Below are 22,867 nucleotides of genomic sequence, written 5' to 3' on the forward strand. Positions count from 1 at the left end.
ATACATAACGTTTTCAGGGTCTGCAGACAAAGCTGGACGCCACGCACGCGTGCGCACACATGTGCATACACAGAGAAACTACTGACAGGGAGCCACGGGAAGGGAGCGAGGGTTTGAGGGGGAAACGCAATGGAAAACGATAAGGGGACAGCGGGCGCCCCAACTCAGTGCAGGGGAATGGGCGAGAAAGCTTTCTCAGCAGCAAGAGCACACAAAGAAAAGGCTAGGGATGCAGCTTCGGTTACAAACGAATGGTTAACCAAACTCAAAAACCAAACCAAAAGTGAGAGAGGAAAAAACAAAAACGCAAAGGCCACCGACAAGGTCACAGAAATATTTTTTTCTTTTCTCTTGGTTTCATATCCAAGCTGGGTGTGATGTCCAAGGAATGTAGACTATCTTTAGAAAAAATTTTTTAAAAAATTCAATTTGTCCATAAAGACTCGAAGGCAATGGCTGGAGCACGTTTTGATTTTTGTTTTTCCTCTGTGGGCTCTCTCCTTCCTCCTGCCCCGCGCCCCCCGGCGGGCGGGCGAGCCACAGTGCGTTTACCTGACTGTGGGGTCCCATCATGCTGCTGGGATTGTGAGGTGGAGGCTGTGCGTGCGGCGAGGGCTGTGACCCCGGAGGACCCTGTGAGGCCAGACAGTAGAGGCAGGTTATAGATCACAGCACATGGAGAAGCGCAGAAGCTTAAAAGAACAAAAATTCAACCAAAACGCAGGGTGGCGGCGGGCGTGCAGGTGGGGGCTCTGGCTGACGGGAGGTGGTGGAGCTGCTGCTTAGGTCGCCGGCTCAATGGTGTAAAACGGGCAGGAGGGAAGCTGGTCAATACATTCACGGGGGATTCAGAAGTAAAGAAAAATAAAATGAAGCACCTCCGTCAAAGCATACAGGAGCAAGGTCCAGACACAGTCTACCATCTGAGCGTAGTTTGCCATGTTAAATACGTTGGTTGAGATGGGCTCAGAGGGTACAATGATGTGCAGACAGGCTGCCCAGAAGCCACTGGACCCAAATGCGAAGCGTGCACGTGCCGCTTGCAGGGGATGTGGGAAAGAATCAGGGGAGGTCCCTGCCCTTGAGGAGCTCACAGTCTGGGGGATCAGGACAAAGTAACTTGGATGACTTGAAGCAGGAACAATCATGGGTTAGGGAGAGGCCCAGGCCATGCCCACTGAGGGGGCGTGCCACAGGGGCATCAACAGACAAGGACAGAGGCAGAAGGAACAAAGTGGCCCCATAGACTGAACCAATGGGGTAATGAAATAACAAACAAGTACCACTCCGTGCAAGCAGTGCTGGGCTCTTCGGTTCATGAATTTGCCTCCATTTCAAAATGGTCCTGTATGGTGGGGTCTCTCAGATGAGGAAACAGTCTCAAGAAATAAAAGTACTTGGCCATGGCCACAAAACTGGTAAATGGCAGCACCAGAATGAGAAGCTCAATGGTCCCAAGACCTACCTTTTCCCCTGCAGCCCAGGGTCAAGGGGACTTTGAGGGCAGGCTTGGAGACCCCTGACTGCTGGGTGGGTCAGTGGATTGAGTCTGGGCTTTCCATACCAGTTGGTGGTGAGCCACCTGCAGTTTCAAGCTGACCCAGAGCCCTAGCTATGCTGACCTCCCTATTTAGGAGAAATGGGGAGATGAATTCTCTTAAACCATGAGGTTGGTCAAATTACAGGTTGCACTCATTAGTGGGTGGTGAAATCAATTTAGTGGGTTGCAAACTACATTTTTTTAAAAATCTGAAACTGGAAAAAAAAATCAGAGTGTTTTAAGACAGGTATCTAGCTGGGTGCAGTGGCACATGCCTGTAATCTCAGTGGCTTGGGAGGCTGAGGTTGGAGGATCGAAAGTTCAAAGCCAGCCTCAGTAACTTAGCAAGACCCTGTCTCAAAATAATTTTTACAAAAGGAAAAATGGGGGGGGGGGGGGCGGGGCGGGGGGTGTGGCTCAGTGGTTAAGTGCCCCTCAATCCCTGGTACCAAGGGATTGAACTATTCTCTATTTTACATGTATATGTAAGCACGTGAGTGTGTGTTTTTCACTCCAGGACACATCCCAAGTGTTTTCTACTGTGAGGAAACTGATGGTGGTTCAGTCCAGAAGTGTGAAGTATCCTCTGGCCTACCTGGAGCTGGACTGTGGTGCTGGGACAAGGAGCCACACCCCAATGTACTTATCTCCACCCAGATGCTGCTATTAGCTGTAGAAGTCATTTTTGAGAAAAATTCAAAATCTGCATGGGGGATGCAAGGGTAGAGTTCTCATCCTCAGTCTTCTTCCTCAAAGCTGAACCACCAGGCTCTGCTTGCTAGGGGGACTCAGCCCAGTCCTGGGGAGGAGCAAAGGGTGGGCCAGACGGTGGCGTGGAGACAGAAGAGGTATGCGAAGCAAGATGCAGAGGACTGCACAGGAACCTGAGGGCACCACTGGCTACAGGCACGGGAGTTTCTTGGCTAATCCAGGGGCTGCTCACTTCCGGAAAGCTCCGAGGAGCAGATGTTCCCCTACCTGCCACGCTACTAATTTCAACAAGTGTGTGTCTTTCTAGCGGCTGCCAGCAACGGCATGGTTTGTTACCATGAGCAATTTTCTTAATTAACAGACATTAATTAGCCATTTAGCAATTTTGCGAGCATTTGTTTAGCGGCTTTCCTAAACATGAATACCACTGCGATAATGGCACTGATTAGAGGGCCCCTAATTAACAGCACAGGGAAGGAAAATTGAAATCACATGAATTAAAAAGGGAGGGGAAGTTAATGAAGGCGGGACATATTTGCACCTGCAAGTCTTTTGTACCATGAAACTTGGGTGTAATGTAAACAAAACAAGATAATTTGAAGCCAACACCCAAAAAAAGAAAAATAAAAAGAACAGAGGACGAGGGTTCAAGGGTGAGGTCCAGTTGCCAAGAGGGGGCAAAAGGCCTTCTGTCAGTTCCTTGGCTCTTGGCAGTGTGGGAATGCCTCCTCCCTCACAGTCCTCGCCTCTCCCTGGTCACACAGAGCGCTTTCACGGAGCAAGCCGCGGCTCTGGGCAAGCCCCTTACAACAGTGCGCCCCACTTATCAAGGCAGGTCAGCAGCAGCGACTCCCTCATCTGACACACCCAAGAGCAGTTGGTGTTCACCCGGCGTCTGACCAACAGCAGTCAAGTCAATACTTAAACCTGAGTCTGCCTTACTGCTGAGGAGGTCTGAGGGCTCCACATCCCAAGAGGGCCCCTGAAGTGCCTCCCTCAGAAGCTCCCTGTTGGACTCATGACTGGTCCCCAAATGAGCTGGGGTGGTAAGTTTGCTCAATAAAAGCCTAGGCAGCAAGCTGTTCAGTGAGGCCCGGGCCCAAGATGCTCCATAGTAGACTGTGAGGAGATGGGCTGATGAACATGGGGAGAAGCAGAGCTCAGAAGTGGAACTGTTGCTGGAGTTTGGAACACTTATGACCAGAGAATCCTGGCCTAGGCCAGCAGGTCACCAGAGAGAAAATTCCACCACAACCTTGACCAGGTGAATATAAAGCTCAGGACTTCCCTCCCCAGGGCAAGAAGCTTCCTTCCCGCACCCTGTCAGGTGCTAGTCAGGCTCTGGCCAGTTCAGCCCTTGGTACTTCTGGGAGCTAGCACACGAGACCAGGAGCCAACAACCCACAACTTCTCAAAGGGCCACCCACATCTTCTGTCTCCCCACTGCGTGCACTCGGCTTGCAGCTTTCGGACACTATATTCTCTGGGTCTGGGCTGTGCCCCTGAGATTGTCCGCAGCATTGTAGCAGGACCCTGGCCCAGCCAGGCACATCCTCAGGAGCAAAAAACAGAGCTGTGATCAGGGAAACATGTTTCTGCCAGAAAAATGACAGGCTTGTTGCCTGTTTCCACCAAGAAGTAAGGGGTCTACTGTCCCACGTCTGAGGGGCCACAAACAGGCAGACTAGTCTTCCCTCCCAGCCAGCATTCTTGACAACAACCTACAGGTAGGCTTAGAGAAAAAGGACTTCATTGTCTTTTTGATCTGTTACCCATACAGGCAAAATACTACACAGGAAGTAGACCAAAACCAACCAACCATCCAGATCATGCTGGAGAATTCTGACCTCTGTGGGGATAGGAATCTTCCATCCCTAAAGTCTGGACAGATGGGGCAGGCAGGTGGAGAGGACTGTGGCAGAGATGAGAGAAGGAGGAAGTCCCCAAGCTGTTCACTGGTCAGTTTTCCTATGTGGGATAACTCCCCCATAGGCCTTTTGGGAATGAAGGTACTGAAAGCTTTTTTCTTTTCAAAAAAAAATTTTTTTTTTTTTCAGTTGTCAATGGACCTTTGTTTAATAAATTATTTACATGTGGTACTGAGAATCGAACTCAGTGCCTCATACACACTAGGCAAGTGCTCCACCACTGATCTATCACCCTAGTCCTACTGAAAGCTTTTGAGGGACCCAAAAGTTTTGTAAGTATTTGGAAGCCAGACTGGCCAAGACAAGCCTCTGGACCCAGTTCCACTTTGATGGTCTTCCCACATGGGTTCTGGGGGCTTTCTGTCATAGGTGCTACATAATATTGGGGCCAGATTAGGGTGGCCAAACAGCCTGACTAGAAGCTAAGGGGGAACCACTACGCCCAACAGCCATCTGTTTGCTGGGTGGATCTGACAGGTTGTCATTCCTTCCTCCAATGTCATTTTTAGAGAAAATAGGTTCAAGACAGAGGTGGGACTTGTTTAAGGCCACAGAGAACTAGCTGGCAACCAAGCCACATCTCCTAACTCTAGCCAGGGCTCTCTTCCAGATAACATATCCTGCTAGGTGCAGTGGCGCATGCCTGTAATCCCAGTGGCTTGGGAGGCTGAAGCAGGAGGATCTCACGTTCAAAGCCTGCCCCAGCAACAGTGAGGTGCTAAAAAACTCAGTAAGACCCTGTCTTTAAGTAAACAAAAAAGGACTGGGGATGTGGCTCAGTGGTTGAGTGTCTGAGTTCAATCCCTGGCCCACATCTATTTTAGGCTTGGAAAGAACTGGGTTCAAATCCTGCTCTGCCACTGACAGCTCTTCTGTCCTCTCATTGGTGAAAAGGGAACAAACATGACAATACCTATGGTGAGTGTGGACTTTGCCGGTTAACTTAATTCTGAGCTCCTCACGGTAAGGTCCTCGGAAGTGTTAGGACCACACAGTCACTAAACAATGGGGCCAGGATTCGAAGTCTGATTCTGGAGCCTGGGAGGAGAGGAGGATCCTAGGGTAACCATCGTTCTGCTAGCCTAGGAGAAGCACCTCTGTGTCCTGTGTCAGGGCAGAGAGCAGAGGAAGGACTCCTAGAGGCTGGGAGACTGGCAGGCACATGGAGACGGTGGGTTCTGACCTCACGTGCATCCAGTCAGCCCCATGTGGGCTCACAGAAGCACATCAGACTTGTCTTGCCTCTGGAGTTCTCCCAGACTGCTGGGAAGAAGGACAAAGACCCAGTGACAAACAAGCTTGAGTGGTGGCATAACCTGCCAGGTGCTCTAGCAGAAGCCTAGCTTCTGCTCATTTCCCAGACAGGTAAACTGAGGTCAGAGTGGCTGCAGAACATAGGCCCTGTCCCCCCATGAGCTGAAGGGCGGATGAGAATCAAGGAGCTGGGATGGGAACCAGGGTTACCTGAGTGGCCAGAACTCCTTCTATCATGACAGTGTTGCTGCAGGGTGATGGTAGGCCCCTGTGAGTCGGAGGAATCCTTGCTCCTGAGTCTTGGAAAAGGCGGCCTCGCCCTGTGCAGCCTTCACACTGCCCCAGACCATGTTAACGCTCTTGCCATTCTGTCTCAGATGGCCCAAAGATTTCTGACTGCAAATATCTAACCCGGGTACTTCTTTTAATTCTTTTTCACTGTAATTTCAGTGTTGAGTAGTGTTATATTATACAGCAGTTTTGGAGAGTCATGTGGGCAGGGCAAATAATTGGTTGTTTCACAAAATCCTGCAGTCTGGACAGCTGGTTTAGTGAAAGGCCTTTCCCAACATCCAAGTGGTGGGGAGCAGTGTTCCCACAGCACAGCAGATCAGAGATCGCCTCAGAAAAGCATTTCACGACTCCGATTCCGCGTCACATTCTGGCTCTGCCCCGTACTGCATCTGAAGCTATCCCTAAGAGACAGGCTGTAGCATGATGGGAAGATCTTCGCAGTAAGTGACACAGGCCTGGGATCCACTCCCAGAACTTCCAGTGCATGCAGGAAATCCAGTTCCCTAATGGCCCTGAGTCTTGGGCCTCCTAAGAGAAATAGAACCATTCTATAAATACTGTGGAGGTGGTCCAGCTGGCATTGTGGGGTGCACAGAGGGCCCCAGTCTCCTATGGTGCCCTAGCCTCCAACTCCTGGAGTCACTTACATGAAGGTGGAGGCTTGACCTGCCAGTCCCTAGCTTGGCTTGGCTTGGCTCTGGCTGCTGGGAGGTGCAGGGCCTGCGTACATCCTCAGCCTTTCAAAGTCACACACCATCCTTTGAGTCTCCTCCAGACACTCTGCCTTATCGGGGAATGTGTGGGCCCTTCAGGGATAGCAACTATTGCTGTTCACTCCCATCCATGGGGGTACATCCAAGGCGGGGCCTAGACTTAACAGCAAGGCTCAGCCAGAGGTAGACCATACATCCATGTCAAGGGACAGATGGCCCAATAAGTCCTGGGTTGGCCCCTTTAACACTTGTGGGTTCAAGGAACTCAGAAAAACAAGTTAATACCAACAGGCTGGCCAGGTTGGTCCTCTAGCTAAAGACTTACCAGGCATGCTGTGTACACCTGTAATCCAAGTGACTAGGATGGCTGAGTCTGGAGGATTGCCAAGTTCACGGTCAGCCTCAGCAACTTAGCAAGGCCCTAAGCAACTTAGTGAGATCCTGTCTCAAAATAAAAATGAGAAGGGATAGGGATGTGGCTCAGGGGTAACTGCCTCTGGGTTCTCCAGTACCAGGAAAAAAAAAAAAAAAAAAGATAAAATAAAATAAAATAAAAAAGAGTTGGGGACGGAGGGGGGCGGTAACAGCTCAGTGATAGAGCGGTAGAATGCCCCAGGTTCAACCTCACAGTAACCAAAAACAAAAGGGGGGGGGGGGCTAAAGACTAGAGGATGAGGGATGATAGTTCCTTAAGATCAAAAATCAGATTAAAATAAAGAGAACCTATGTGCTAAGTAAAATATTCCTCAAACTCACTGCTCCTTCCTCAGCCTCTGCCCAGCATTCCTCAAGACCACCTGCACCTGTCTGGAAATCATGGACTCACAGAGAAACAGCAAAGACTTAAATCCAGGCCTCCTGGGTAGGGAGGTGAGCCTGGCGGGGCAGGCATGAAAACAGGCTGTGGCCGGAGGTGAGAGCCGGAAACACTAGAGCTAGAGTCCTGGCCTTGGGCAGTCATTCATACAGTGGCAAGAAGTCCAGGCTATACATTCCTCATGGTCCCAAGAGCCAGGAGAGTGCTCTGTAAACTGCAGAGGCTGTGCCATTACCATCTAGGCCAAAGCTACCTCTTCTCCTCACAGAATGCTACTGGGAAAGGGGGGCTTGAAGTTTTAGGTATCCAAGAGATAAAATACTGCACACATTCCCCACCTCCAGACTCCTTGTGGCAGTGGCCACTGTCTGGCAAGGCTGAAGGGGTGGGTTTAGTGACCAGCAGCAGGACACAGTTGGTGTGTAATATTGGTGGCTGGTATAATCTGCATGTTGGGTGTGTTGCTCTAATTGAGTGAATATAAAATTGCAATGATTATACACATGGCAAAAGGCATTCGACAGACAATCCAATTTGCTCCTTGAACACAAATGCTGACAGAAAAAGCTGTAAGCCCACTCTGGGGCGAGGATTAAGGTGTCCTGTGAACCATGGACATCTGGCATCTGTTGGCATGGTTCTGACTCACCCACAGCCTCCTCGAGTGGGAGAATGACCACTAGTCGGGTGGGGTAGTCAATGGAGGAAAGGTTATCTCCCCATTTTAATCCGTGGAAATGAGCTTGGCATGGCTTGGAGAGGTGTCTTCCTACCCTGATTGAATCTGTCTCCTGAGAAGAGACATATTTATATATGGGTACGTCTGGGGGGTACAGGCCATAGTTGGGTCTGAGGCTGCCAGCTCCAACTCAGAGGAGGTATGAGTGTGTATATACCCAGCATGGGCCTGGCACATGCACAGTCAGTCCTGTGGGGGCTGAGCTGGGCACAGTCCCCAGAGAGCTCACAGTCAGGTGGGGCTCCCTGGCTGCACAGCAGGTACACCCACAACAACCATGACCCTTGGCGGGCACAGGACAAGGGGGTTGGTTTAAATACTTGGCAAGTAGTAGTGATCCATCTCCCGGGGATGGGGGAGAAGTCATCACTTAGAGGAAACAGGATATATCATGTTTCCCCTTTGGGTCACCTCTGTGCCAATATTAGGGGTCCTCACACCACTGAGACCACTCCATGCAAGAACAGTGAGCAGTAGCTCACTGATCTACCTGAACTAAAACCCAGTTGAACTCCCTCCTCCTGCCCATCTCTCTAAGAAGCCAGGACAGCACTGGGCAAAATGACCAGGACAGAAGGCCCCTTAGTGTGAATCTGGCTTCCCTGGGCAGCCCTGCTACGACACCCCAAGGGGGTACTCAGTAAAGGTTTTGCTCAATAGGTCAAGACACATCCTTGGTCCACAGAAGCACAGAATCAGTAGGCAATGGTTTTCCAAAGGAAGGGAGGAAACAGCAAATGAAATACAGGTAGTGTCCAAGATCTACCTTAGAGTTCCTCTACACACAGCTCACCACCTCTTCTTCCAGCCCTTGACCCATGCCTATGCCATGACACAGATGGAAGACTGAGCTTCAGGGATATGTGCTCTCTGGTTTCAGACACAGAAGGGCCAGACCTGCCCTAGCCTTGCAAGACAGAGGGGTCAGGTTCAGCCCCCTGCACCACACGGTGTAGCCAGAATGGAGGCTGGGGTCAGCAGTAGCACAAGGACCCCCCAAGGCATGGCCACCATGCTGAGATACAGTGAACAAGAGGTGAAACTGGCCTGCCGGCAATTCTTGTAAATAAAGTTTTATTTGGATACAGTCTTACTCATTTGTGTACCGTTGCCTTCACGCTCTAGTGGCAGAGCCGAGCAGTTAACAACAGAGACCAGATGGCTCATACCGCCTGAAACGTCTACTAGTGACCACGCACTGTAAGCACATGCAGAACCCTGAGCCAGATAATGTTCTTGAGACTGAGAGGGGAAAAAACTGGGTCTTTTCAATTCTCAAAAGGGCTTAGAAAAATCTAAGAGTAGTAGTACTATACCTACTTTCTGATTTTAACCATGTCTTATGAGAGCATAAGACAAATGAAGTAAAAATTAACCTCATTTTACAAAAGAGAAAAGTGAAGTCCAGTGGCATTAAGGTATTATAAGAGCCAAGGTTTATCCCATCAGGGACAAACAGAATGAGCACTGGCCCAGGGGTCGGCAAATCTGCATTCTGAGTCTTACCCCAACATGGCACATGACCACTCATGATCCTGATTTACTTAGTCACTACTCTTGAACAAATGATAATTGATCATCTCAGCTTAAAAATTAGCATTCAGGTGGAGCCCAGTGGCCCCAGATAGCTAATAATCTTCCCAGTTTCATCCTGGGAAGGCTGGGGAACCAGGCTGGGGAACAAGCCCTTCCTTCGCTTGTCAACATAAACATTCAAGGGGTCTGACTCCCAAGCGGTGGTTGGGATGTGTCAGGGTAGAAAAGAAGGGTTTACTCTGGGGGACCACTAAACCTGAGACCTCCCTGCTAAAGATTTTGTGTGTACGCGCGCGCACACACACACAAACTGGATACCCTTTTCAAGGTCAAAGGAAAATGCAACAGTATCTAGAACAAATAGGCAGAACCCACCTCTACCAGGCAATCAGGACATCCAACCACTGGGTACCAGTCCCTTAGGCTAAGTATTTTCGAAGCTAGAGACATGACTAAGTAGCACTCTGCCTTCCCTAAGAGTCCCAGTCTGGCAGGAGAGATCAAGGTGTAAAGAACACTGCAAAGGCAACACATCAGAGGCACTGGGCGTCTAGGTGGGCGGGAATAACTATCACATGTGAGAATGAGGACATTTTAGGCAGGCCGTTGAAGGAATGGAAAGATGTCTTCTCACAGAGGGATGGACAGAGATTCTGGGCCCAAAGGATGGAATCCAGGCAGCCTAAAGGCAGGACAGTGTGTGATTCTGGAGGAACTTACGTACAAGATGGTGATCTTGGGCTGGGACAGTCAGGCTGAGGAGGGAATATTAACTGGTGGAAGCTCATGCAAGGAAGGGGCTATCAGACACACATCTCGGGAATAATACCCATTTTGTTTCTTCTCAAAGATGTTTCTATACCTTCTCGGAAGTCAGAAATCAAGATTTGGAGTCATGGAAAAACACTGAGTGGACAGCTGACTGGGGGCTGATTTTCATCTCTCCCACTACAGGTGGGATAAAGAAACCCATTAAATCTCATTTACAAGTGGCTCCTTCCATCCCACCTGAACACCAATAAGCCCATCCCAGCCTTCGACAGTCTGGCCAGAGGCCGGGGTTCATTTGCTCACTCACCACTGCATCTCCCACGTCCACTCTCTCTAACATTGCTGGGGACTGAGACCCAGAAAGTAAGTCCACTTCCCTAGACAGACTACAAGTGCCAAGATTATTAGACCATTTCTATAACTTCATAGCAAGGTTTTAGGATAAGGATTCCCCAGAATCCTAGAGACGGAGTTCATACAGGCAAAGCCCACCCCACCATCAGAGAGCCGTTCTCTTAACCTAAGAGGAACTTATTAATCAGGTCAGTATGTTGGGTATATCCTTTTTAAGGCAAGATTTTTTCAGTCTTCTTGAATAAAAATGACCTAAGAACTTAAGAGGCATCAAGAAGGGGAGGGGAGAATTCTGCAGCAGAAAAGAATCCACGTAGACTGATGGAGGGACAAAGGCCTTGTGTGATAGCAACAGCTCCAGCTCTTGCCCTGGGGACCAAAAGCTTGCCCAACAAATGGGGTGAGAATAGTAGGGCTAGACTACAATGAGATCTGAGTGCCTAACCAAGACTGTGGACTTTACTCTTTTATGAAGCGACAACATGGACAGGAAGAATACTTGGTGGAGGAGAATGCCATCCACTGACCTGGAGTTAGCAGTGCTGGCTGGAGTCTGACCTGTGGACTACAAACACCTGGGGCCAGGCACTGTTCTGCTTGCCAACCCTGGGAGCCCAGCAGGGCTGGGCAGGAAGCTGATGCTCATAAATGTGTGCTGAATAAATGAATGATTGAATGCGGGCCTCTGGGAAGGAGCCCTGTGCAGAATTCCAAATTGCCTCCCCTCCTGAGCACATTCCCAATCTCTGGTATGACTCATAGCTGGTGAAGCAGGTGGAGCTGCTCTTATTTTACTGGCTGAGAAAAATGAAACTCAAATGATGCTTAAATAAGCCAGGCATGGTGGCACTCGCAGGTAATCCCAACTACTCCAAAGCCTGGAGGCAGAAGGATTCCAAGTTCAAGGTCAGCCTGGGCAACTTAGTGAGAATCCCACTTAAAAACCAAACCAAATCATGTCAAATGTACTGAGGTGCAATTCACCAGTGAGAGAACTCCAGTGTAGGAGTTCACAGAGGCAAAGACCCAGCCCCTGGGTCAGAGAGCAGTCCTCTATCAAGCTCACTTGGGTCTGCTAGGAACAGAGCCCAATGCTCCTGGACATGCAAACTGCTTCCTGCCTCACTGCCCTACAATGGCTCCTGTTGGGGAATGAGCAGTCAAGGTGGCAGGGTCCAAGGAGACAAGTCGGAGCAGGATTAAGTGAGGTAGTTAACAGGCCAAATGAGGCCTACTGTTTAGTAAGTGCCAAGGTTTGTCAAACCAAGGATTAAGCGCACGCGCACACACACACACACACACACACACACACACACACACACACACACAAAACAACAACAACAAAAAAAACAGATCCCCCAAACCTCTTCCCACATCAATGCCATTAAAGGATGTGCTGAGCCCCTAAAACTTCCTTCTGAAAGAGGAGAAAACTCAGTGTTGGTCCTTGCTCTTGGATAAGCTGGAAGACCTAGCTTCACCCTGGTTTCTAGTTCCAAGGGAAGGAAACAAAACAAAACACCCCAAACAACAAACCCGGCTCCCCTCACCCCCCCCCCCCCGCCCCAAATCCAAACCAAACAAAAACAGCCTTAGGGCACACAGCAATGATCCAAAGGTCGGAAAGCTAACAGACACTGACTGACCAGCCCCAGGCAGGGCTTCATGTGCATCATTTCACAGTACCCTTACAAATGCCTTAAGAGGTCATGGCTTTCATCACCCCAAATTATTAGATGAAGCAACTGAGGTTCAGAGAGGTTAACTAAATTTCTTAAGGCAACCCATGTGCCACCCAGGCTGTGTGACCCCCTGAGTTGTCAGGAAGAATGGACGGCCTTCACAGAGAGTGAGGGAGGGACAACCCAGACAGAGGAAGGAGACAAGTCGACTAATGTGTTGGGAGTGCCAGGTCCAGCTGTTGGGCTTCTGCCCACTGGTCGGCATGATCCCGAAGTCAGCCGGTCGTCTTCCGGCAGCAGTAATTACCCATTACGGAGCATGAAGACACACTCATGCATCTGGTCAGTCCTCCCACTACGCCAGAAGGGAGTAAGACTCCTACAGCACGGCTGAGGATGAGGGCCTCAGGGGCTGGGTGGCTGACCAGGTCGCTCCACCAGGAAGTGGTGGGGGGGCATCATGCTCCAAAGCCCCTGTTCATGGCCACTCATGGTATTCCTAACCCCAGCTGGACACTGCCTCTCTTTCTGTACTGCACAGGGCTGCACAAGGGATGTGGTATCCCTTGGGGTGGGGAACCCTTGGGACGCCTATCACCCAGCACAGAGCTTGCACTCATGAAGGATATGCTTGTTGCCAGTATTCCCAGCATCTCTCCCTCCATTCAGGTTTCTAGGAAGAGAGAGGAGCTTTTCTGGGAGGAAGCTCAAAGGAGCATGGATGAGCCTGGCCCAGAGGCTCCATTTACTCCTTTTGGTGAGGCCTTCATTTGGTGAGGCAGATCTTCATGGCATAATTGCTCAGGGAATGAATTTAGACAGAAAAGGATATGAGCCTGAAACTCACAGGGTGGGCCCCTGCCATGTCCCTGGTACTCAGAACTGAGTGCCTCACTCTACACTAGATGCATGACAGCCTCTGATCCCCATCCAGGGCTCCTGGCCCAGTTCTCCCAAAGGACAGTTTCCTTTGGCATGATCTGATTCAAGGGGCCATCCTGATCTGTGTACTTCTGAGGCGTGTTATTACAGGACTGTGCAGGAATTCTCCTCCTCAGACCTCTTCTGCTACAAGGGCTAAGGAATTTGACCTTTTTAAAAATTTTTTTCTTTAAAGGAGAAAAAACCTCAACATAATTTGCTAAGATGAAGGTGGGGTAGAAGCAGGAGAGTCTACCTTGCCCTCCCTTCAGAAACAAAACAGAACAGCACCCTGCCTCCTCCCAGGACCAACCTCTCCATGAGAGGAAGGGGGAACAGCAGCACAGTGCTGGGTGAGCTGGCAGCAAGGCAGGGTGGCTCCCAGGCTCAGGGAAAAAACAATGCTAAAAGAAACCCAAGAGCATATGCAGGTCCAGAGGGGAGAGGATAAAACAACCCAGGCTCTTAATAAACGAAGAGGTGAGGCCACTGCTGACACCAATCCTTCCAGAACCAGATCTACAAATACCAGACTTGGGAATCCGTTCACAGTCAGACGGGCAGGCCCACAGAGGAGCAAGCAGCAGCACCAAGATTCCCCCACTCCCCGTCCCCACCCAGGAGGGGAGAGACCCAGGGAGGAGGGTGTGGGGGAGAGGCATGCTGGTGGAGCTGGTGCACAGCCGCAGGGCTTCGCGGTGTGGGCTGGCTCCGCAACAGGGGGCAGTCGAGGCCTGCGGAGCCGCTGGGGGCTTTGTTACTGAGCAAATCTCCCAGGCACTGGCTGCTGAGGCATAGCTAACTGGGCGGCAGACATTGATTTATGTTCAACTTTCCATTTCATCAGTGAGAGCTAGGGCGCTACATGTGGAGTGCACGTTTTTGGAGGAGGGAGAGGCAGCGCGAGTGTGCAGACACAAACATGTCCACAGCGTGCACACTGGCACGTGCACCAGTCAAGGCCACAACTTCTTGTTCCTCTGGGAGAGGGGCTGAGCCAGCCTGGCACGTCAGGAATAACCTTTTGTCCACTGTTGCTAGGAGCCCTGGTGCCGGTCATCTGCTGCTGGGCAGACGCGAGGCACCAGGCTGGCTGCTGGGCAGGAGTACAGCCTGACCTTTGTGGAGGTGGTGCTGGCAAGGAAAGAAGGCTTTCTTCCCTCTCTCCTGCCCCAGGCCTCTGTGCAAAGGCCAGGCGATTGCGGGGGTAGGGATTGGTGGGGCGTCACCCCCAGTGCTTGGGAGTGTTCAGTATCCCTCAGATGGGGCAAACTATGGCCGGAGAGGGTAGGATGACTTCTCAAGGACACAGTTGTTTCGCATCAGGGATAGACTCAAACCAGGGTGTCCAGCTCCCCTGGGCTGGACTCTGCCTCCAGCTGTCTTCCCTCACAGTAATCAGAAGGGGCTGCCCTTCTCAGAGCCAAATTAGTTTGAACAGGTGGGGCTGGGTAAGCAGCATTCCCCCACCTCCAACTGTGGCCTGGAGACCAGTAGTTGGGGTGTCCCACCTCCTATCTAATCCTTCAGCCTTCTGGAGGCACGCAGAGAGAGGGCTGGGGGTGTTTCTGTCCCCTGGAGGAACCTGACCCAGCCCCTTTGGTCTCTTTCACACAGGCAGACTCCCTCCATCCACAGGGACACATATTGGGCAAGGGCTGGGATCAGAGGGCTGGGCCCAGAAAAAAGGGTCACTTCCCAAAGGGCAGGTATTTCATAAAGAAGATATGGATCTTACTGCCTCATTCAAATTTGAGTCTGGTTTCCTCATTTAACAGGCAGAAGGCCTATTGGCTCCTGGGTCTACCTTCCAGGGTCAAATGAAATGACAGAAGGCACGTGGACACCTTTCCCATCTGGAGGGTACTTCCAGCCCAATTCCAAGAAGAATTAGACAGTTCCACTTAGGGTGTGAAGGAACGGGCAGAGGTGGGCAGGGACCACAGCCAGAGCCCTCATTCCTCCACCTTACAGGGAAGGGAAGGGTCTGAAGGAGCAGAGGCACTCAGATGCAGCTTCTTAGCCCACACCCGCCTCCTGCTCTCTCCACCTACCCCACGGCCACAAGTTTCCCAGAAATGCCTGACCAGGCCAGAAGCCTAGGCCTCCTCCAGGCTTGCCTCCTGCCCAACTCCAACCTCCACCAAGAGGCCACCACCATCACCCCGTCACCACAGGCCAAGGCTACCTCCTAAGGAGATATGACCATGACTCCACATTGGCCAACTGACTAACAGTCAGGTTCCTCTAGTCACTGGTGCCCTTCCTGGGACTTCCCCCATCTTTAAAGTTAATTCCTTCTGGGGGCTGGGGACATGGCTCAGTTGACAGAGTGCTTGCCTCCCAAGCATGAGGCCCTGGGTTCGATCCCCAGCACGGCAAAAATAAATAAACAAATAAATAAACAAATAAATCCTTCCTATATCTATCCTTGGCTTACCTTGGGCCAGCTCTGCTCACCTTCTGGATCTACCCCCACACTCCAGTCCAGTCCATGCCTTCTGCCTTCCCAAATTTGCCCTTTCACATTCGCATTCTGGCACGCTCCCCCTCCTGCCCTTCCCCTCTCCCTGACAGGTCTCAGTTCAAATACCAGTCCCTTCCCTAGGCAGTCTTCAGGACAAGCAGGATGGGGCCTTGCAAGCCCTCAGGGCACTCTGCCTGTAAACCCTGCCCCCAGGTGGCATCTCCCACCATGAAGTCACTCCCTGCTGTCTCTACTATATCATGGGCCCTAAAGGGCAGGGCCCCTGACTGCCTCTCTTGGTCTGTGGTGCTTACCAAATGTCCCTGCACCTTAGGGACCACCTCTGACCCATGGCTAAGGGAGAAGCAAACAAGCCTGGCAGGTCTCGCATGGTTTAGATCCCAGCTCCCTCACCTGCACTGCCTCACCATCTGTCAGATGGAGATCCCAGCCTCCAAGTCCTCCCCAGCAGGAGAAAACCATAAAAACACACTCTTTCCAGGTCCCCCACCCCCAACTTGTCCTAATCTGCATGGAGAAGCCTTTCTTGCTGCAGTGCTTTCTGGCAGCCCTTGCTGCTGGCCCTCTATTCCCCTCCTTTTTCCACAGCACCACCTGAATCTTAGAGGCTGCCCCAGGTGCTATCACCATGTGATAACGTACTAGACCTTGGCCTTCCTGGAAACATATTACCCACCCAAAGATTTGCTCACAGACCTCAAGGCTCTCAATAGGGTGTCTCATCTCTGCTTGGTTACCATCACTATCAAGCAGCTCACTACTTCACTACAAAATTGGCAGATGGTAGAAATGTGTTCCATGCAAAGACTCCAATTGGCCTTCCTCTCCTTTTCTCTCAAAGACCTGGGATCTGAGGCTGAAGCCTCACAGAGGCAGGGCTCAATCTCTTCTACTTGGTATACATCAGATATTTTAGACAGCCATCAGAGCTCTCTTGAGGCTGCCTCTCTCCTGGGAAACCCCAGCCACATCTGCCACAGGAAGGAGAGGAGCTGTCCCTATGATCACAGTAGGAAAGGGCTAGGGTCATGTGTGTCACTCTCCTCTTATTCGCTGGGTCATCTCTCTGGTTTCTGGGCTATATGCATCATTTGCTCCTTCTGGTCTTCTCTATGGGAACTGATGGGGAGGGTTCTCTGGGGACAGACCTCAACCTCTTTTCAAGGCAGTGGGCTTGGTTGGCAGGAACAAGGACTCACTGGAAGGGGGAATGAATCAATCACTTTTTACCCTTCCCATCACAGTAGAGATTATCTGGGGAGGTTCAGATCAGGATAGGCTAAGTTTCTGGCAAAGAGAACTAGACCCCTTTGCTGGCCCAGGACTCTCTTTTCCAGAGAAGTACATCTTTAACCCTGTGATCTCTGCAAGGCCAGCATCCATCATTCATGTGGTCAGGTACTTCCCAAGCACCAGCTATAGCACCAAGTTCTGGACCTAGAAATCCTTATTGGATGGTACCCACAGAGCCACTGTGGCAACTACAGAGTAACTCTTCTGGAATTCAGAACTAGCCAGGTGTCATTAGCCAGCTTGGAGTGTCTCAGGGGTTCCCTGCTGCCCACCAGACGAAGCCCACACTCTTCAACAAGGGTCATCTCAACTGCCTGGCAACCTGTGCAGCCTTCCACCAAACACCCACACCCACCTCACTGTAGATGCCATCTCAGCCAGGTCTGCACTGCTACCAGAAGCTGTCCCTGGTCTCATCTGGGCAGGCAGGCATCTCTGTCCTGCTACGGGGCATGGTTCACCTATCGTCTCCTTGGGAGGCTAGTGGGTAGGCCGATTCAGTTCCATCCCAGAACCCAGCCATGAGCCAGTACGTCAGAGGTGGCTGATGACTATCACTAACTCCATCTCCCTGGGATTCCACTTCCACATTTATGAATGAGAAATCTAGGCTAGACTGGGATGGCAAATACACAGGATATGTACTTCCATTCCACCTTTTTGGGTTTTTTTGGAGGTGCTAGGGATTGAACACAGGGCCTTGTGCTTGCAAGGTGAGCACTCTACCCACCGAGTTATATCCCCAGTCCCCCATGTCCATCTTAATGGCAGACATGGCCAATCAGTAGCTGTTGAGCCTGGACATAGCTTCAGAATCATTCTCAATATGATGTTCTTAGCAGCCACCACTAGTCAGCCCCAATCAGCATTTAAATGGAAATCTGTTACTTTTGAGAGAAAATGGCCACTGTTGCTCTCTTTCCTTCCTCTAGACACTTAGACATGTATCTACATTTGGACTTCAGAATGCTAAGGAAGACCAGTAGGCTGAGAACTGGGAAACCCAATGGATCAGACTTCCATTGCAGCCCTGGCTTGATGATTTTGGGAAGGTCGTTCACCTTTCCAAGTCTTGCTTTCCCAGTCAGTCATGCTTTCTCTGCACAAACACTGTGAACAAAATGAAAGTTAGCCGCATGTTTTAAAGCTACATAACTGCAGACAATTATTGGAATTTAAAAGCAAAACAAGAACAAAAACAATATGTACCAAATGCTCTGTTCTCCATGACTCCTGCTCTCCTATAATTCCCCAGTTCTGGACCTAGAAATCCTTATTGGATGGTGCCCCCTCGGGGCCAAGGAACTAAGAGACCCACCCAGACCAGTGGGCCTGGCTGATGCCAAACTGGGTTTGCCAGATGTGCAGCCAGAGTTAAGCTGCATGAAAGGGGGGAAAATGCCACTGCTTGATTATGTAAAATCCATCTGGATCCAAAGCAGAAAATCAGAGTTGGAAGGGACCATCTGGTCCAGCCTGCTCCACTGACTAGTGAAAAAACTGGGGCCCAGAGACAGGAAGCAACTTGACCAAGGTCACTCAGCAAGTGCATGGCCAAATCCTCTGTGCCTTTCTCATTCCAGAACACCAGTCCTGGATTCCCAAGGTGGCTTTCTATTAGACCCTCCATAGTCCAAATGCCAGATCTAGTGCTTTGGGGCTGGGTAGGTTCCTCTCCTGTAACATGAGCAACAAAAATAAACTCAGTTCAAACATGTACTGTCTTCCTAGTACATGCCAGGTGCTGGTGATGCCAGAATTAGGACTTTTTTTTTTTTTTTTTTTTTTTTAATAACAAGGAACAGAATTAGAGTGCCCTTGCTAAATTCTGCCCAAGAGTCCCATACTATTCCCCTATTCCCTAACCATAAAGCATGATCAGGTCAGTTCTCACCCAGCCCTTAACTTGCTATCACACACATTTCATCATATCGTTATCACAGACACTGCCCATCTCAGAAACCTGAATATCAAAGAAGAAAAAGCAAACAAGGCAGGTGTAGTGGTGCACACTGGTAATCCCAGCAACTTGGGAGGCTGAGGCAAAGGGATTGAAAGTTTGAGGTCAGCCTCAGCAACTTAGAGAGGTCCTTTCTCAAAACAAAAAATAAAAAGGGCTGAGGGTATAGCTTAGTGGTAAAGTGCTCTTGGGTTCAATCCCCAGTGCTGGAAAAAAAACAAAGCAAAACAAAACAAAAAAAAGCAAAGCCTAATGTGTGAATGGCCCAACCTTCTGCCTGTAGGAGTGGACCTGGGGCCTGGCAGTCAAAGGCCTGAAGGAGGAAGTGGCAAGTTTTCCTTTCTAAGGGTTTGGTATGAGAAGTAGACAGATGCTCCTTCCCACCCATCCTGGAGCCCCTCTGGCTTCTAAATTTAGGACTGACTGGTGGAATAGACCTGACTTGAAAATCTGGCTGGCCACCATGGGACAGAGTCTGGCTAGAGTTGGGTCCAGTTACCCCACGCTGGCTCCCTGCAAAAGTGTTTTTATAGCTGAGCTACCACCCAGGCTGCAGCCAAGAAGGGAAGAAGTGCAATTGTCCACAGGAGATAAAAATTCTCAATACCATCTCTACTTCCCTTCTAATATCAGAATGGCTGCCTAGAAGATGAGTGAGGGGCAGGGCTGGCAATCAATAGCTAATATTCCTGTTGTGGGCTGGCCTGCTCCGGAAATGGGCTGCCACTACCTCCTTCCAGAGCGATACCCTTTCCCCTTGGCAGGGACCCAGGCCAAATGGTCAGCATCACGGCCAGGAAGGACCAAGCCAAGTACCTGGTATACCCCATTTCCCTTTCATCTGACTGATAGGGAGGTGATGCTGGAGAGTGAAAGAAAGGAATCACCCAGAGACATCCAGGAAGCGGAGAGGCCAGGGCTTATGGCTTCCTACTGGATGTCCCAGCCAGTCTGTACAGTTCACCCTGAATAAGGGAACAGAAATGACCTCAAGTCAAGGGGGCTACCTCCATGTTATGGTGACTAGTGGTGGCTAAATAAGGACAGGAATCAGATTGGGTTTTCTGACCACAAGCATCTCCCAAGCATCACACGGGTGGATTCAAAAAATATGTCTGGAATTAGGCCTTAACCCTGAACAAGTATACCAAAGCAGGAAGTTGGAAATTGCTCACAAATCAGGCAGACTTGTTCCCTGTCCTAAACTCGGGCCCAAAGAGCTGACCCAGGTGAAAAATTAAAACACAATTGACTACTGTCCACCTCTTCCCACAGCACACACCCAGATACCAGCAAGTGGTCTCAAAAAGGATGCATAGAGGTGGAATGTGGTACCTGGATGGGCTCTGTCCACCAGGTAGGAAGTCACACCTGCACTGGATCAAAGGCATCCATGGTATCAAGGGTGAGGACATGCAAGCAGGGAGAGAAGACCAATGGGAAAGGCCGCCAGATGGGTGCAGAATACCCATCTGTAGTGGCGAGGAAGATGGTCGCCCATGGTATGGGTGATCCCCAATGGCGGCAACCCCTTGGGCTTTCCTTCTGGTGAAGAACAGCAGCTGATTCAGCTCCAGCCTCTCTTGGGTCCATGTTTTCCAGGGAACTTTTGTCTACATTATCTAAAGTCTGACCCCAAGCCAAGAGCCCTGCCTGATCTGGAGCCTTACGCACCTCAAGACTGCTGGGTGATGCATGTCTCCATACCTTGGACAGGGTCCTAGTTCCGGGAGCGTGCTGGGAACACACATGGATAGGTACATGGACATCTGATGCTGCAATCCTGCAAACTTCTCTCTCCTCTTACCAACATTCTCATGGGGAACCTGCTGTTTCCATTTTAGGGGAACCCAGATTTCACTGGCATAATGGTGAGCAATATGTCCTAATCACAGGGCTGGGGTTGTGGCACAGTGGTAGAGCACTTGCCTAGCATGTGTGAGGCCCTGGGTTCAATTCTCAGCACCACATATACATAAATGAATAAAATAAAGATCAATCAACACCTAAAAAAAATTTAAAAAAAAAAATGTCCTCGTCACCCCTCCTGGGAGATAATATCAACCAAAATGTGAAATCTTGCAGCACAGAAGCACCTTCCAGGGTCTCCCCTACCTGGGAGAAGACCCTGACATCCCCAAAGGCTTTTGTCGCTCCGGTGCCGGGAGCTCCTTGCCTCTCAGGGCAGCCTGTCTTGCTACTGGATATAAATGGGCATAAATTCTGGATTACACCAGGCCCAAGACTCCTGGGACTTTGCCTCACTGACTCTAGTTCTGAATCCCTGGCTTCACAGAAATCTCTGCCCTCTTCTCTACACAGCTGCTCTTTCTGTATTCCTCCTCTTCTTCTTTTTAATTATGAGGCAAGGTTTTACCGAGTTACCCAGGCTGAGCTAAAACTTCAAATTCTCCTGCCTCAGCCCCCTACCTACTGAGACACAGGCTTGCACCACTGAGCCTGGTGGCTTTCTGTATTCTTCCTTGGAAGCACCAACCCTTCAGAAGGTGTGGAGAGTCAGGTGCATTCTCTAACTCTGCTCCTGACAGGTGTGATGTCACAATCAAGAGGGTCATCCTCAAGTTCCTCACAGCCCTGCACACTGATGTCTCTCCATGTCAGCATCTCCCAGTCCCGACCTGGCTGAAGTGGAATGAGCTGCCAGTAGGGAAGGGAGGGATGGAGGAGGAGAGGGTGGGATGGGAGCCACACCCAAACTCGATAAGACAGAAAGCCTGATTTAATGTCCCCACCCCCCAAAAAGCCCAACAAGGTGTCCTGGAGAAGGCTGGCTCCCACCCCACGTGGGATCTGCTCTTGCCTGTGGCGGGCAGAGCGCAGGCGCAGATGCTCACAAGGCGCCGTCTGTGATCACACTCGGAAAGAATCAAGCGGTTAACCAGAGGGAAGGGATTCTGAGACCTGCCAGGATGGTGGGTTTTTTGTTTTTTTTTAGATTATGCCTAAGGTTTGTCGTTTGGACAGGCAAAGTAAACAATGACAATGACAGCAGCAACAAAACAGAAACAGAGAACAGTTTACTCTCAAAAAAAAAAAAAAAAGAAAAAAAAGAAAAAGAAAAAAAGAAAGAAAGAAATAAAAAGAAAAAAGCCTTTTGTTACAAGAAAGCTCCACAGTGGCTTGGAAGCAGCCCTGCCGCCTCCCAACCAGGGGATGACAGTGTCGTCTGCCAAGCCAGAGTGAAGAAGCATACACGATGCAGGAGGTGTCCGTCCCCACCTCTTTCTTCCCCTTCTCAGTTTTTGGAAGGGGTAGAGAAAGCAATGGGAAGGGAAGGCGTTCAACCAGCACAGAGCAACTGTATTTAGACCATGGCAAACTGAGCTGTGCTTATTCTCTCCTCTCCAAGCAGCCCTGCCCACCCGCCCCAGAGAACAGAGTGAAGAGGAGGACAAGACCCACCGCCCAGCACATACCTGAAAGAAACCCGGTGGGATGGGGCCTCCAGGCATCCCATCGTTGGGGGGAATGTTGCCAAGCACAGGGCTTGGGGCAGCTGCTGCACTCTGCGGAGAGATGAGGTAGAGGTTAATGGCCAAAACCCCGACCAGACAGGGCTCCAGCCTCACCCCACCCACACCCACTGTCTTCCCCCAAAGACCCTCCTCAAAGGCCACCTTCTTCAGTAAGCCTTTCTAGTCCCCCAGCTAAGCAGCATCTCACTGATATGGCATGGGTATAGGATTGATGATCAGACCCGAACCCAGTTTCCGACTATTACTCACTGGGCAAGCAATGAACTCTTGAGGCTCCACCGCTTCATCTTTAAAATGGGAGAACAATGCCCATTTTGGGATGCCATTATAATGACAAGAGATGTAGCCAGTGGTACATCCTACAGTGCC

General features: G+C 50.4%; 1 protein-coding gene across 6 annotated transcripts in view; it reads right to left on the reverse strand.

The window, feature by feature from the left end:
- Positions 1-22,867, reverse strand: part of SSBP3 (single stranded DNA binding protein 3) — a 159,944-nt gene that overhangs the window by 24,116 nt on the left and 112,961 nt on the right. For 4 of the 6 annotated variants that reach the window (XM_079101541.1, XM_079101540.1, XM_079101539.1 and 1 more), the window contains exon 5: positions 22,439-22,528. In XM_079101541.1, the coding sequence (XP_078957667.1) occupies positions 22,439-22,528 (90 nt within the window). Of the gene's footprint in view, positions 1-552; positions 634-22,438; positions 22,529-22,867 lie in introns of all 6 variants that reach the window. The other 2 variants (XM_079101537.1, XM_079101536.1) reach the window with 1 other exon arrangement.

The sequence above is a fragment of the Sciurus vulgaris genome (genome assembly GCF_902686455.1).
Source record: "Sciurus vulgaris genome assembly, chromosome: 1".
In the NCBI taxonomy this organism is placed as follows: Eukaryota; Metazoa; Chordata; class Mammalia; order Rodentia; family Sciuridae; genus Sciurus; species Sciurus vulgaris.